This window comes from Felis catus, chromosome F1 (assembly GCF_018350175.1).
Source record: "Felis catus isolate Fca126 chromosome F1, F.catus_Fca126_mat1.0, whole genome shotgun sequence".
Taxonomy (NCBI): domain Eukaryota; kingdom Metazoa; phylum Chordata; class Mammalia; order Carnivora; family Felidae; genus Felis; species Felis catus.
In genome coordinates, this window is record NC_058384.1 from 59,740,310 (window position 1) to 59,753,970 (window position 13,661).

The 13,661-nt window shown below is 47.7% G+C and overlaps 1 protein-coding gene across 3 annotated transcripts in view; it reads right to left on the reverse strand.

Annotated features, from left to right (window-relative positions):
- UCK2 (uridine-cytidine kinase 2) overlaps positions 1-13,661 on the reverse strand; it is an 81,359-nt gene that overhangs the window by 13,962 nt on the left and 53,736 nt on the right. For 2 of the 3 annotated variants that reach the window (XM_023248101.2, XM_019822244.3), the window contains exons 2-3: positions 4,018-4,177; positions 3,133-3,229 (exon numbers count right to left, since the gene is read on the reverse strand). In XM_023248101.2, coding sequence (XP_023103869.1) covers positions 3,133-3,229; positions 4,018-4,177 — 257 coding nt within the window. Of the gene's footprint in view, positions 1-3,132; positions 3,230-4,017; positions 4,178-11,906; positions 11,928-13,661 lie in introns of those variants that run through there. The other variant, XM_045049251.1, reaches the window with a different exon arrangement.

Below are 13,661 nucleotides of genomic sequence, written 5' to 3' on the forward strand. Positions count from 1 at the left end.
TTTTCTCCCAACAACCCTACCCCTTCCCCGCTGTCCTGAGGCAACTGGAGAGGAGACGAAGGGCCGGCAGGGAGGGAGGGAGGGAGGGAGGGAGGCGAAAGGAAGTTGTAAAGAGAAGAGAGGGGAGGAAGCATCTCCAGGGAAGGAAAGACTCCCGAGCTCTGTGGGGTCGGCCCCTACAGCTAGCAGAAGCGCCGTGGCATGGTGTGGCCGTGGCCGTGGCCGTGGGTCAGGGCGTGTGGGGTCCAGGGCTGCAGGGCGCTGCTCCCTCCCCCTCATCACTGATGCAGGGGTCCTGCATCACCACCTACCCCACAGGGCTGGGTAGCCCAAGGCAGATATTAGCAAATAGAGGGCTTTTCAAAAGCAAGGCGGGCCGGGCGGGTTCTGTTGCCAAATGCGCTAAAGGGAGGCTGTGGGCCGAGTTGCGCCTTGCCTGCATTTTCAGAGCATTCTTACCATCTGACTCTGTCCTAACCACCCTTCGCTGCACTGTCACCTACTGCCTCTTGCTCCAAAGTCACTGAAAGGGAAGTCCTGATTACCACCGCAAGGTTTACTCCTCACGCGGGCATCGGTGAATAAAACCGAATAAAGCATTATTTTTTAAGTTCCTTAAGACGATATATCCATCGGGGCGCCTGGGTGGCTCAGTCCGTTAAGCGTCTGGCTCTTGGTTTCGGCTCAGGTCATGACCTCACGGTTGGTGAGATCGAGCCCCGAGACGGGCTCCATGCTGACTGAGCGAAACCCGCTGGGGATTCTCTCTCTCCCTCTCTCTCTCTGTCCCTCCTCCGCTCATGCTCACTGGCTCGCACGCTCTCTCTCAAAATAAATAAATAAATAAAACTAAAAACAAAACCAAAAAAAGCCAATAGGGGCGCCTGGGTGGCTCAGTCGGTTAAGCGTCCGGCTCTTGGTTTCAGCTCAGGTCATGACCTCACAGTTTCAAGGGTTCGAGCCCCGCATCGAGCTCTGCACTGGCAGTGTGGAGCCTGCTTGGGAATCTCCATCTTCCTCTGCCCCTCCCCCACTCACATCGTCTCCGTCTCTCTCAAAATAAATAAACTTTATATAAAAGAGAAAGGACAAGAGGTTTATCTGTGCAAACACAGGGAAGCCAGCAGCTACCAACCCAAGAGGATGCACTGAACTTCCCTCCCATAAACACTCCTCGATTCCTTCTTAGCTTAGACCCTTGGGTTCCTGTCTAATTTCCAAGGCAGGCACTGTTAGAACAATGCCAAAGTGGCAGAATGTAGGGTGTAAATGACAGCAATAAAGGACCAGGTGAGTAAGGTCAGAAGATATTCTCTTAGAACAGTGACAGAACTCCAGATTTTTGTTTTGTTTTGGTTTTTTTGAGAGAGAAAGAGAGAGAGAGAGAGAGAGAGAAAACACAAGATGGGGGGAACGGGCAGAGAGAGAATCTTAAGCAGGCTCTGAGCTTAGTGTGGACCTAGGTGCTGGGCTTGATCCCATGACCCTAGGATCATGACCTTATCCGAAATCAAGAGTCAGACACTCAACTGACTGAGTCACCAGGCGCCTCAAGATGGGCTTTTAATTATAGAAACATTTGGCCATCAACAGATGAATGTACAGATGTGATTTATACATGCAATGGAATATTACTCGGCCATCAAAAAGAATGAAATCTTGCCATTTGCAGCAACATGGATTGAACTAGAGTGTATTGTGTTGAGCGAAATTAGAGAAAGACAAAAAAAATGTTTTCGCTCATATGTGGAATTTAAGATAAAAAACAGAGAACATAAGGGAAAGGAAGCAAAAATATAAAAACAGAGAGGGAGACAAACCATAACAGACTCTTAAATACACAGAACCAACTAAGGGTTGCTGGCGGGGTGCTGAGTGGGGGATGGGCTAAATGGGGGAGGGGCATTAAGAAGGGCACTTGTTGGGATGAGCACCAAGTGTTATCTGTAAGTGATGAATCACTGGGTTCTACTCCTGAAATCATTATTGCACTATATGGTAACGAACTTGGGCTTAACTTTTAAAAAATAAAATAAACTACATTAAACCAAACAAAATTATAGAAATATGTGGTAGTAAAAGATGAAATCTAATTTCCCATTTAAAAAAAAAAAAAAAAAAAACTCCACCCAAGGGGCACTCAGTCAGTTAAGCGCCTGACTTTGGCTCAGGTCATGATCTCGTGGTTCTTGGGTTCAAGCCCCGCGTCAGGCTCTGTGCTGACAGCTCGGAGCCTAGAGCCTGCTTCAGATTCTGCGTCTCCGTTTCTCTCAGTCCCTCCCCTGCTCATGCTCTCTCTCTCTCTCTCTCTCTCAAAAATGAATAAATGTTAAAAAAATAAATACATAAAAAATTCCACTGGCGAGAACGAAGTCAAGGAATCAAGAAGAAGGCGGAATGATAACCAGGTGGGAGAAGCCTTCAAAACAGCAATGGGCTGAAAACAACACTTACTGAGCGATTTGTAGCCCAGAATATGGAGCGACTACGTGCGGTTGATATACCAGTCAGAAGTTTAGCGTCTGCCTGGGAAGTCCTGAGTGAGCAGAGTCCCTGGAGGCTCGAAGGAATTTGGGGGGGGTCTGGCCAGGAGCCCCCTGCAACCACGCAGAGGGAAGGAAGACAGGACGGAGGTCAAGCCACACTCCTCCACTCCTAGTCAGGAGCACAAACACAGAGCCGCAGAAGGGACAGGACTGAGAAGCTCTCCCGAGAGTTCAGTGTCCCAGCTCTGGTGACCTCAGCGCCCTCACACCTCTCTGCACGGTCCAACTCAAAGTAAACCAGGAGAGAAGAAAGAACAGTTTCCTTTGTTCTTCTTCCTGTGTCCTCTGCGCAGCCCCTTTACATCTTATTCCAGGAACAACAGCTCAGGGATGTGAATCAGGACAAACACGTAGTCCCTCACCTGAGCCCAAATTCGTGACCTTGTCCCTTCAGAGTTAGCAAATCGTGATGAGCAGACGGTCCCAGGAAGCGCTGGGTAAAGTCCCCAAGCCGTGCCCACCCACGCACATGCTAACAGGCTGCAGTGGGTACCACACAGGGGAGGACCCTGGCTGCAACTCTGGACAAACGGGAATGCTCGGGGAACTACAAGGAACAACGCCCAGCCCAGAGCAGGTCACTTACCGGGAATGAGAGACAAAATCATACACGGGAATCTGTACTGTTTTCCCTTCGGTGATTTCTTTGAGTGTTTTGAAGATGAGTTCATTGTCAAAGGCATCTGAAGGAAACCAAACTGTTAAAATGTTTCTCGATTTTAAAACGATTTCTCCTATAATCTTACACATGTAGTTCATGTATGTATATCACACCCTAGAGGAGCACATGCACCCACCCCAAAAAGCCAGATCTCTACCCAAAGCAGAAGGCAAACTCCCTGTGACTCAAAATAGAACACATGAATGAGTTCTGAGACCCTGCTTTCTTCTACCTTTCTATCCCACCCTTGGCTTCAGACCTCACTCTCCTCCAAGTTCAGCTGCTGCCTTGGGCACTGGCATAAGTTAACCTGGAAAGCATACTTGCGACACGGGGAGGCAACAGGTTTTGATTCCATTGGTTACAAGGACCCAAACCAGTTAAAGGGCAATGTGCTGATCTGGGACCATCAGGGCAAAAATCACTCCATCAGACATCCTGGACCCTCCTTAGTCCTTTCTGCCAGTGAGTTTCACACCATGCCATGCACACGTGTGCGCGGGTGGGGAGGAGGGTGTGACACAGGCTTCAGGTCAGAGGAAGCAGATGTGTTTGTGCTAGCCTGTGTCTGGCCAACCTCAAATAACAGACTCCTATGGAGTCACCCTCGTTCAGATGCAGATTCAATCAGGATTTACAAAGTCATGCAATGTGTGATGTGTTTCAAAATGGCTTCTTTAATATGAGCCCCACCATAACCCCGCAAGGTATTTAGTAACCCTCCCTTTTACAGGTGGAAGCAGATTCCAAGAGGTTAAACAACTCCCTCAGTGAACCAGCACACAAACACACCTTCAACTCCTGACTCACCCGGGTGATCAAAATTGAACTGGCCCTTCAAGGCTTTGGCCTTCTGCTCCGAAGTGAGGACACGGTAGAAGCTATCCTGGCTCAGGATAACCACCTGCTTCTGGCGACAGTCCACCTCATTCTGTCCCAGGAGCTGCACAATCTTAGCACACACGGAAGACTGGAGGAGAGAACAGAACACCAAGGATTAAAGGGGAGTGCAGAGTCACTAACTCATGAACATGCCCTAAGCAAGGCCTTCTGGAAGGAAGACTCCAAAGGCTACCATCTTGTATGATGGATTGGAAGGTTAAAGGAGAGAGACAGCCTGCTGAGAAGGAAGTTTGGAGGTCCCAAAGTCTCTTCCTCCCTTTCCTAAATGTGAGCAGTAAGGGAGATGATTCATTTTCAGAAATACCAAAAAAAAAAATAGGTTGTAAACCTATTGGAAATACGTACAAATCCTGCCAACGATGGGTATCCAACCCTTAGACACTTCACTTCCTGGTTCTTCTTTCCCTCTCTGTTTGCGGGCTTATTTCCACAGGCCATACAATGAGCATGCGCCAAAGAACAAAGGGAGTAGGGGCTGAAAGTCTCTGGGTCACCACAGGGAACGTACATTGTTACAATCAGACAACTTCTTGCCTTACGTGGGCATAGGGGACTTCCAGGTCAGTTGTAACCTCTGTAGTACTCAGCCAATGAGGAACCAGGGGAGGGACCTGCCTCTGTAGTACTCAGCCAATGAGGAACCCAGGGAGGGACTTACACGCTGGGAGATAAAATGTCTGCTGTAACTGCTTGTCCATCAGACACCTGCTCTTGCAAAACAATGATTGAAGCCTCGCTTCACTGTGCTCCGAGTCTCCGCGTCCCTCCTTTGATTGGGTCGGTGGGCTCATTTCTCACGCTAAACACAGCTTACTACTCTCAGGTGTCTTCAGGGACAGCAGCAGAGAGGAGGGCAGTCATTTCTACCTCCTCTTCCGTAAAGTCTTTTCTAAAGCCACTAATAAAAACGAACGCAAATTTATTTATCCCTGCTTGTGCCCTGGCATAGATACACAAAACAGACAGCAGAAAGTTGAAAGAGAGCACACTGATGATGCGCAACGGGCCTCATGAAGTGATGGCACGTCCGTGTAGAATCAAAACCGCAACCAGAGAACGTGGCCAGTTAGCAGTAGGGCCAAGGTCGTGCTTTCAGCCCACTTCGGTGGGTTACTCTTGCTCTAGTGCATAGCTGTGGACTTGTTCACACTCACGGTGGAGGCTTCTTCACAGATGTTTGCCACTACTTACGGACTGGAGTGACATGGGACACAAAACATCACCAACACCTAAAACACTGGGGTATCCCAGCTCAGAATGGGGGAGCCAGAAGGAACTCAAACCTACATGCTTTGTGTTGTGTGGCTTGCAAGACACAAATCTACCTGTGACATTGTCACTGGTAAAAAGAGACATGTATTTAGTCCTCCTATTTCTGGCCAAGAGTTCCTAAAACCCCCGCATTTCCTAAGGGAAGAGCAGCAGGTGACAAGTGTCTATGTTATGTTAATGAGGTAGCCTTTGGAAAGCACCAAAGGATAGGGGCTGGTTGCCAGGGGAACCAAGCACGTGATTAGCAGGTTAGAACTTTCAATCCCACCACCCTGACCTCCAGGGAGAGGAGAGCAGAGAGGAGAGGGGCTGGAGGCTCAGTCAATGGCCAACACCAAGGACAGAATCAGTCATGCCTATGTAATGAAACTCCATACAAACCCAAGTGGATGGGGTTTGGTGAGCTTCCTGCTTGGTGAACACGTGCAAGTGCGGGGAGAGTGGCACACTCAGAGAGCACTGAAGCTGCACTCTTGTTCCACACCTCGCCCTGTGCAAGCATCTCCGCCACCTGGCTGTTCCTGAGTGACATCCTTTTATAACAGACTGGTAACCCTGGAAGTAAAATGTCTGGGTTCTGTGAGCTGCTCTAGCAAATTAATCAAACCCAAGGAGGGGGCCGGTGGAACCTTCGATCCATGGCCAGTCAGCCAGGAGCACAGGGGACAACCTGGGCTGCCCACTGATGCCTGAAGTCAGGGCAGAGGGGGTGGAGGGCGGTCTTGCAGGGCTGAGCCCTTAACCTGTGGGACATGATGCTGTCTCCAGGTAGACAGTGTCGGAATTACTGAGGTGAGGGGGCGCCTGGGGGGCTCAGCTGATTAAAGATCCGACTCTCGATTTCAGGTCAGGTCCTGGTCTCACGGTTCGTGAGTTTGAGCCCCATGTCAGGCTCTGCATTGACAGTGCTGAACCTGCTTGGGATTCTCTATGTCCCGCTCTCTGCCCCTCCCCTGCTCCCAAACTCTCTCTCTCTCTCAAAATAAACATTTTAAAAAATTTAAAAAAGACTTATTGAGATGAATTCTCAGATACCCTGCTGGTGTCCTAGAATTGCTTATTGATGTGGGGAAACCCCTCCCCCACACACAATGGAATTGGAATTGGGTACAGAACCTAATATCTACCTTTTCCCCTCCAATAATATACACACTTCATAAAGAGAAAAGCGTAAGAACAAGCGCTTTCCAAAGAATGAGGCAGCGAAGGACAGTATTTACCAAAGAGCTCATTTCTTTTTTTTCCATTTTATACAGAGATTAATTTAAAGGTAAGAATGTCGGGGCGCCTGGGTGGCTCAGTCGGTTGAGACTCCGACTTCGGTTCAGGTCCTGATCTCACGGCTGGTGGGTTCCAGCCCCACGTCGGGCTCTGTGCTGACAGCTCAGAGCCAGGAGCCTGCTCCGGATTCTGTGTCTCCCTCTCTCTCTGCCCCTCCTCTGTTCACACCCTGTCTCTCTCTTTCTCTCAAAAATAAACATTAAAAAATTAAAATAAAAATAAGAATGTCTACATTACCAAAAAAGCCTGCAAGCCGTAGCCACGCCCCCTTCTGGAGTTGGCTGACCTAATTACAAGAGGTGGAAAACAGTGGCATAAAGATTTCTTGGGTTCGGTCTTGGGAGCTTCACTAATGAACCTGTTTTACCAACTGGCTTTAACAAGGTAAAACAGGAAACTATAAAAAGTTACATTTCTCACAAGCTGTGCATTTGATTTGTACAAGCATAAGGAACACCGGCCATTCCTGTTGCCCTAGTCGATCCACGTGAAACTGTTTTGCACAATATTTCCTGTTGGACAAATTGTAACACACAACCAAATAAGGATCTTTAGGGGCACCTGGGTGGCTCAGTCGGTTAAGCGTCTGACAGGTCAAGATCTCGCAGTTCGTGGGTTCGAGCCCCGTTGTCGGGCTCTGTGCTGACGGCTCAAGACCCTGGAGCCTGCTTCACATTCAGTGTCTCCCTCTCTCTCCACCCCTCCCCTGCTTGTGCTCTCTCTCTCTCTCTAAAATAAATATTTTTTAAACATTAAAAAAACATAAGGATCTTTGAGAGAACAATATTTTGATAATTCTTAATTATTTGAGAACTATTTTACTTTTCTGACAACTTTGCACATTAATAGAAAAGCATTTAAAACAGGATTTGTGGAACAGGAGCTATGTCGGCAAAAAGAAAAAATCATAGAAAGGTAAAACTTGCACATGACTTAAGCTAGATTCAAAAATGAAAATACCACAAGAGAATCAAAGGCTCTAAACAATTATAAACTGTATGTTTTTACACAGGTATAAGCCCATAATTTCCTTTCCCTAACTTCCATCTGGTTCTTACATCCTAAGGCTAAGGGGGGTCCGAGCGGGGGCGGGGGGGGGGGGGCGGTGGTAAAACCTACACCTACAGCTTTTATTAGTAGATAGAATTACTTTTGCAAGTCCAAAGAACAAAAATGAAAAGAGGGATTCATGGGACCAGATACATTTAACATATCTGGTGATTCAAACCATGGTATTTTTTATTTATAGTTAAAACCCACTAAATGTTTTTTAAAATACGAAGAGTAATCTCTCTTCTACCAAAAAAAGTATATATAAAGAAGTTACATTGCCTAATTTTACAGGTAAACAATCATTTCCCTTAACCCAGGTACAACCTAGAACAAATGGATGTAACCCCAATAAAATCAGGTTAATGGGCACCTCTGGAAAGCCAGTGTTTACAACGACTTCTCAGCAAGGATAAAATACGGCTGTTTTGGTGCACAGCTACATGTCGTAGGCTCCATGCTTTTTCATGGACCTGTTTGGCGACCCTACTTGCTACAAATATGCCACCACCACTGCCTATAACTGGTTTATTTAAGTCACATCCTAGGCCAAGTGCTCCATCACAATCACCTCTGTAAGTCACAAGTGCTATCCTTCACGGACATGGGAAGCTGGTGAGAAGACTTGCCTACAATCCTGGTTCTTTTCTTCCCCTCAACCTAAAAGGTAGTCAGAAGTCCCAAGGCAGAAATCCTAAACACCACTGCATGCACCAGCACAGAAACACTTGCCTCTAGGTCAATCTAGATTTTCCTAGGACGGTAAAACCTTGGTTTGCGAGTGTAATTCATCCGGAAACATGCTTGTAATCCAAAGCACTTGTATTATCAAAGCGAATTTCAAGAATCCTTGGCTCAGTGGGGATCATGCGGCATTCGGCATAGTGTACTACTCGTACTGCAAGACATCGCTTGTTCATCAAATTAAAATTGATGAGAAATGTCGAGACGCCTGTGTGGCTCAGTCAGTGAAGCGTCAGACTCTTGATTTCGGCCCGTGTCATAATCTCACAGTTCCGGAGTTCGAGCCCTACATGGGGCTCTGCACTGACGATGTGGAGACTGCTTGGGATTCTCTCTCTGCCCCTCCCCTGTTTTCTCTCTCTCTCTCTCTCTCTCTCTCTCTCTCTCTCTCTCGAAATGAATGAAAAAACATTTTAAAAAGATTATTAGAAATGTTTGCTTGAGGGGCACCTGGGTGGCTCAGTTGGTTAAGCATCCGACTTCAGCTCAGGTCACGATCTCGCGGTCTGTGAGTTCGAGCCCCACGTCGGGCTCTGGGCTGATGGCCCAGAGCCTGGAGCCTGGTTCCGATTCTGTGTCTCCCTCTCTCTCTGCTCTTCCCCCATTCATGCTCTATCTCTGTCTCAAAAATAAATAAACGTTAAAAAAAAAAATTTAATGAAAAGAAATGTTTGCTTGACTTGCAGAACACTCACAGAACAAGTTACTCACAACCCTAGGTTTTACTGTATTTTCTTCCTTGTGGAACTTCCTTAAAATGGCCCTTAGAGGGGCACCTGGGTGGCTCAGTCAGTTAAGGTCCGCCTTCGGCTCAGGTCATGATCTCACAGTTCATGAGTTTGAGCTCCGCGTCGGGCTCTGTGCTGACAGCTCAGAGCCTGGAGCCTGCTTCGGGTTCTGTGTCTCTTCTGTCTGTCCTGTGCCTCCCCTGCTCATGCTGTCTCTCTCTCAAAAATAAATAAACATTTTTTTAAAACGGCCCCTAAAAAACCTAGGCAGCTGTTGAATCAGGGGCAGCAGGTACACAGGAGTTCCTTACAGTTTTCCTCTACTTGTGGATGGCTTTGAATTTGCGCACAGAGGCTCCACTTTGCCAGGAGTGAGTGGTCTTTGCCTTATTTAAGGTCCTCTTCTTATGTCTCTTTCTTTTTTTTTCTTTTTTTTTTTTTCAACGTTTATTTATTTTTGGGACAGAGAGAGACAGAGCATGAACGGGGGAGGGGCAGAGAGAGGGAGACACAGAATCGGAAACAGGCTCCAGGCTCTGAGCCGTCAGCCCAGAGCCTGACCCGGGGCTCGAACTCACGGACCGCGAGATCGTGACCTGGCTGAAGTCGGACGCTTAACTGACTGCGCCACCCAGGCGCCCCTGTCTCTTTCATTTTAACAACCCTTTCCCCTAACCCTGCCTTCTTCGACAGGACGAAATGAATTGCGAGGTGTCTCATTCCCTCAAGAAAAGAAATAGTTCATTAATGATGAGCGTTGGAGACCGTCGTGAGCTTACAGAAAGCTACAGGTGGGCGAGGACGCAACGGCGGGCTAACATTTAAAAAATCATTACAGTCACAGACAGATACTGCAAGATCCCATTTATAGGAGGTTTCTAGAGTAGTCAAATTCACAGAAACGAAGTAGAATAGAGGCCGCGGGGGGGGGGGGGGCTGGGGGAGGGGGAATTGGGGAGTTAGTTGTTCAATGGATATAGTTTCACTTTTACATGAGGAAAATTTCTGGAGATTCGGTGCCCAGAGATGGGACTACACCGAATACTAATATGGCTAAGGGGGTAAATTTTATGAAACAGGTGTATTACCACAATCATTATGCGCAATCATCATTATTAATTATAACAAGAGCAAAAAGGGCTGTTTCTTCTTTACTGGTACTAGGCTCAGTATTTGGAAACCATCTCATTTACTTATTACAACCCTAGGTGATAGAAATTATTATCACATGCACTCCACCGACGTGAAGATGCGTGGGAAACAAAGAAGGAAGTGGCAGCCAAAATTAAATTTTCTTATAATCTGCAAGCCAGCCACTGACAAATACTTGAGACAGGCAGAGTGTAACATTCCTCCAGGATCTCTCAACTGTCTTAATGTTAATGCTTTACTAGAGGAAGAAACCGCCTTAGCTTGACAACTGCTAGGCCCCCAGGATCCATGGAATCTTCTTTAGCATATGAAAGTCCTTCTGGAAACTTCCCTCGCCTTTACCTCCCCCCCCCAGATCCCAAGTATAGAATCAGTCACTGCTCACAATCCTGGGACAGCTCTTCCTGCCCATGGGTCCTGTCCCTGTGTTTTAATAAAACCACGTTTTTGCACCAAAGACATCTTCAAGAATTCTTTCTTGGACATTGGCTCCAAACCCCAACATTCTCTACATCAACAGGTTACATGACTTGCCCAGGGCATGGGTAGTGGAGTCAGGATGCAATCAGCCCAACCGGTCTAACCCAGAGCTCACCCTCTTACTGGCTGGCACCCTGTCAGGCAAACAGACTTTGCCCACGGGAGCCAGAGCGGAGCTTAATTTTCCATGGTCTCTCCAGATTCAGCGCAATGTATCCAGGATATATTTGGTTCTTGCCACTTCTAGCATATTATTTTAAAGGTGAATAAGCTAGCCAGCTAGTGGGTTGCTGTCTGAATACAAAGTGAAGGTCAACATGAGGTTATCTTTAGAAAAGGGGGTGGGGGAGGAATATATATTTGTTTATATAATAATCGGTAAAGGGGATGTACAATTTCTTCACTTGAATGGCATTTTGAAGACCTCATTCCCTTTAATTCCATTACAACGAGATGTTGATATCTTATCTCTTTTTTTTATCTAATGAGGAACCTGAAGCTTACAGAATCCATCAAGCTAAATGCCTTGCTCAAGGTCACAGAGCTGCCATCTCAAATCTCAGGTCTTCTAACTTCAAATGCCCAATTCTTTTCACTCTTCCAGAACAAAAGCCCCGACACTCTCCATAAACGTACGTACTCTACCTTCAGAGAACAGTGATGGGGGCAGGGAACTCGTTAGAAAATAGAAGACGGTTCTGTCCCGCCGCGTCATTAAAGTCCACATAATGGTAAATTTCATAGAATTTCAGACAACTAAAGGCAGGCAAGGGATATATGTACCGAAAAGAAGCCAAAAGTACATAACACACACGCAACTGTTCTCGAGATTTAGAACCTAAACTTGGAGTCTGTTCAAAACAATCTAGCTGTTTAGAAGCCAGGAACTAGGAGAGCCCCAAAGGCTGTGTAATTCTGAGAGCAGGCCAACACTGGACCCGCTGATCCGGCCAGTTCACCAGATGTGAACAGTGTGCTCGACTCTTAGAGAGACAGACTTCCCATTCGGGAAGCCCCGGGAGCAAGCAGGCAACACGCCCTTCCAGCCGGCCGGTTCCAGCTGAGAGGCCACAGGTTCCTTGTACTTACCACCATAGGAAGGATTATTTCTCTAAAAAAGGATTCTTTCGGAGAGAGTGGCTCAGACAGCCCAGACACCATCTAACTGCTATTTCTAGCGTGCGTGTGTGTTCAACACACATACACACATCTAATTCTTCAGGTCTTCTGTCCAGTTCCGACACTGCCGAATAAGTAAAAGAAACAAACCAAACAGGACGGCTGAACTCTGGGTCGCTTCTTTGCCAAGAACTCTCCATCTCAGCCCTTAGCTGCTGGGAAGGTGGACAGAGATGAGCCAGAAAGCTCAGAGTAACGTTAACTCAGCACCGAGGAGTTCGTGAGTTTCTGATTTAGATCTTTGTGCGTGTGCGTGCGTGCGTGCGTGCGTGTGTGTGTGTGGTGATGATGGAGGGGGTGGTCGTAATTATATTATGGCTAGCAGAACCCATGTGTAATGCGTGGGTACTGGGGCCATCCAGGACGCCAAGACTGGATGTGTCTTCATGCTGGGTGGGTCCCCGGAGGAACGGGCTAGTACTTTACGGAACACAAAGGGACAGGGCTGCCCTGCATTTAGGAATCCCATCAAGGTGCCTGTCCCGCTCTCGGTAAGCTGCTTCAGAATCGGACAGAGGGCTGTTGAGATGGAGAAAAGCCTAGTAACCACCCGAGCCAGGGCTTAAAAGAGCCAGCCAGCTCCAGGTGAAGTGAGTGGACTCCTCATGTCACAGCCTTAAGAATGGGATGTGGGGGTCAGTTAACAACCTGCTTCGAACTTGCCACCACTATTAGCTAATCGAGCAAGAAGGCCAGATGCTTATTAGCCTCTTCGAGCAGGGGGACCCCCTCGAGCTCCTTCCCTCGGGGACTGTTCGCAGGTCACCCCAGTTACTCTTGCTGGCAGCCTTCTGTCACTACCATGAAGTCAGAAATACACTGCTAACTTACATGGTGTCCAGCACGGCCCTCAGACATGACCTCACTCCTTTGGGGGCAGGGGTTTCTCCCCCGACAGTGCTGAAGCTCTAATTTACGGGCATGAGGGAACCAAAACGCCAGTGGTTTGGCCTGGATAAGATAAAACACATCTCAGGGGCGCCTGGGTGGCTCAGTCGGTTGAGCGTCTGACTTTAGCTCAGGTCATGATCTCACAGCTTGTGAGTTCGAGCCCCGCGTCAGGCTCTGTGCTGACAGCTCAGAGCCTGGAGGCTGCTTCGGATTCTGTGTCTCCCTCTCTCTCTGCCCCTTCCCTGCTCACGCTCCGTCTCTCTCTGTCTCTCAAAAATGAATAAACGTTAAAAAAAATTTCTTTTAAAGGTAAAACACAGCTCATACATGCTGATTTGACTCCCAGCTGGACCACATGGTATCAACAGGGAGGGGTTTCTCAACGCTCCCTGGTAATATCCATAAGGCCATCCAGTCTTGGGGTCCTGGATGGCCCCAGTACCCATGCATTACAAGTGGGTTCTCCTAGCTAGAATACAATGACTACCACCTCTCTATCACCCCCCCCTCAACACACACACACACACACACACACCAGAAACTCACTGAATTGCTATGTAATAAAAAGGTCTTAGATACCAAAAAGCAGCCACAGGTCAATCCAACGTACAACCCCTGGAGCACAGAGATCACCTGTGACTCAGCGTTTACTCCCTGAGTCTGGCAGGACTTGGGGGCACAGGGGGAGGGGGTGCTCACTCGAATGTGTGTCACGGTTACCACAGAAAATCTCTGAATTTATCGAGCAGACCTCTTCTTCCTTCAGAGCTGGAG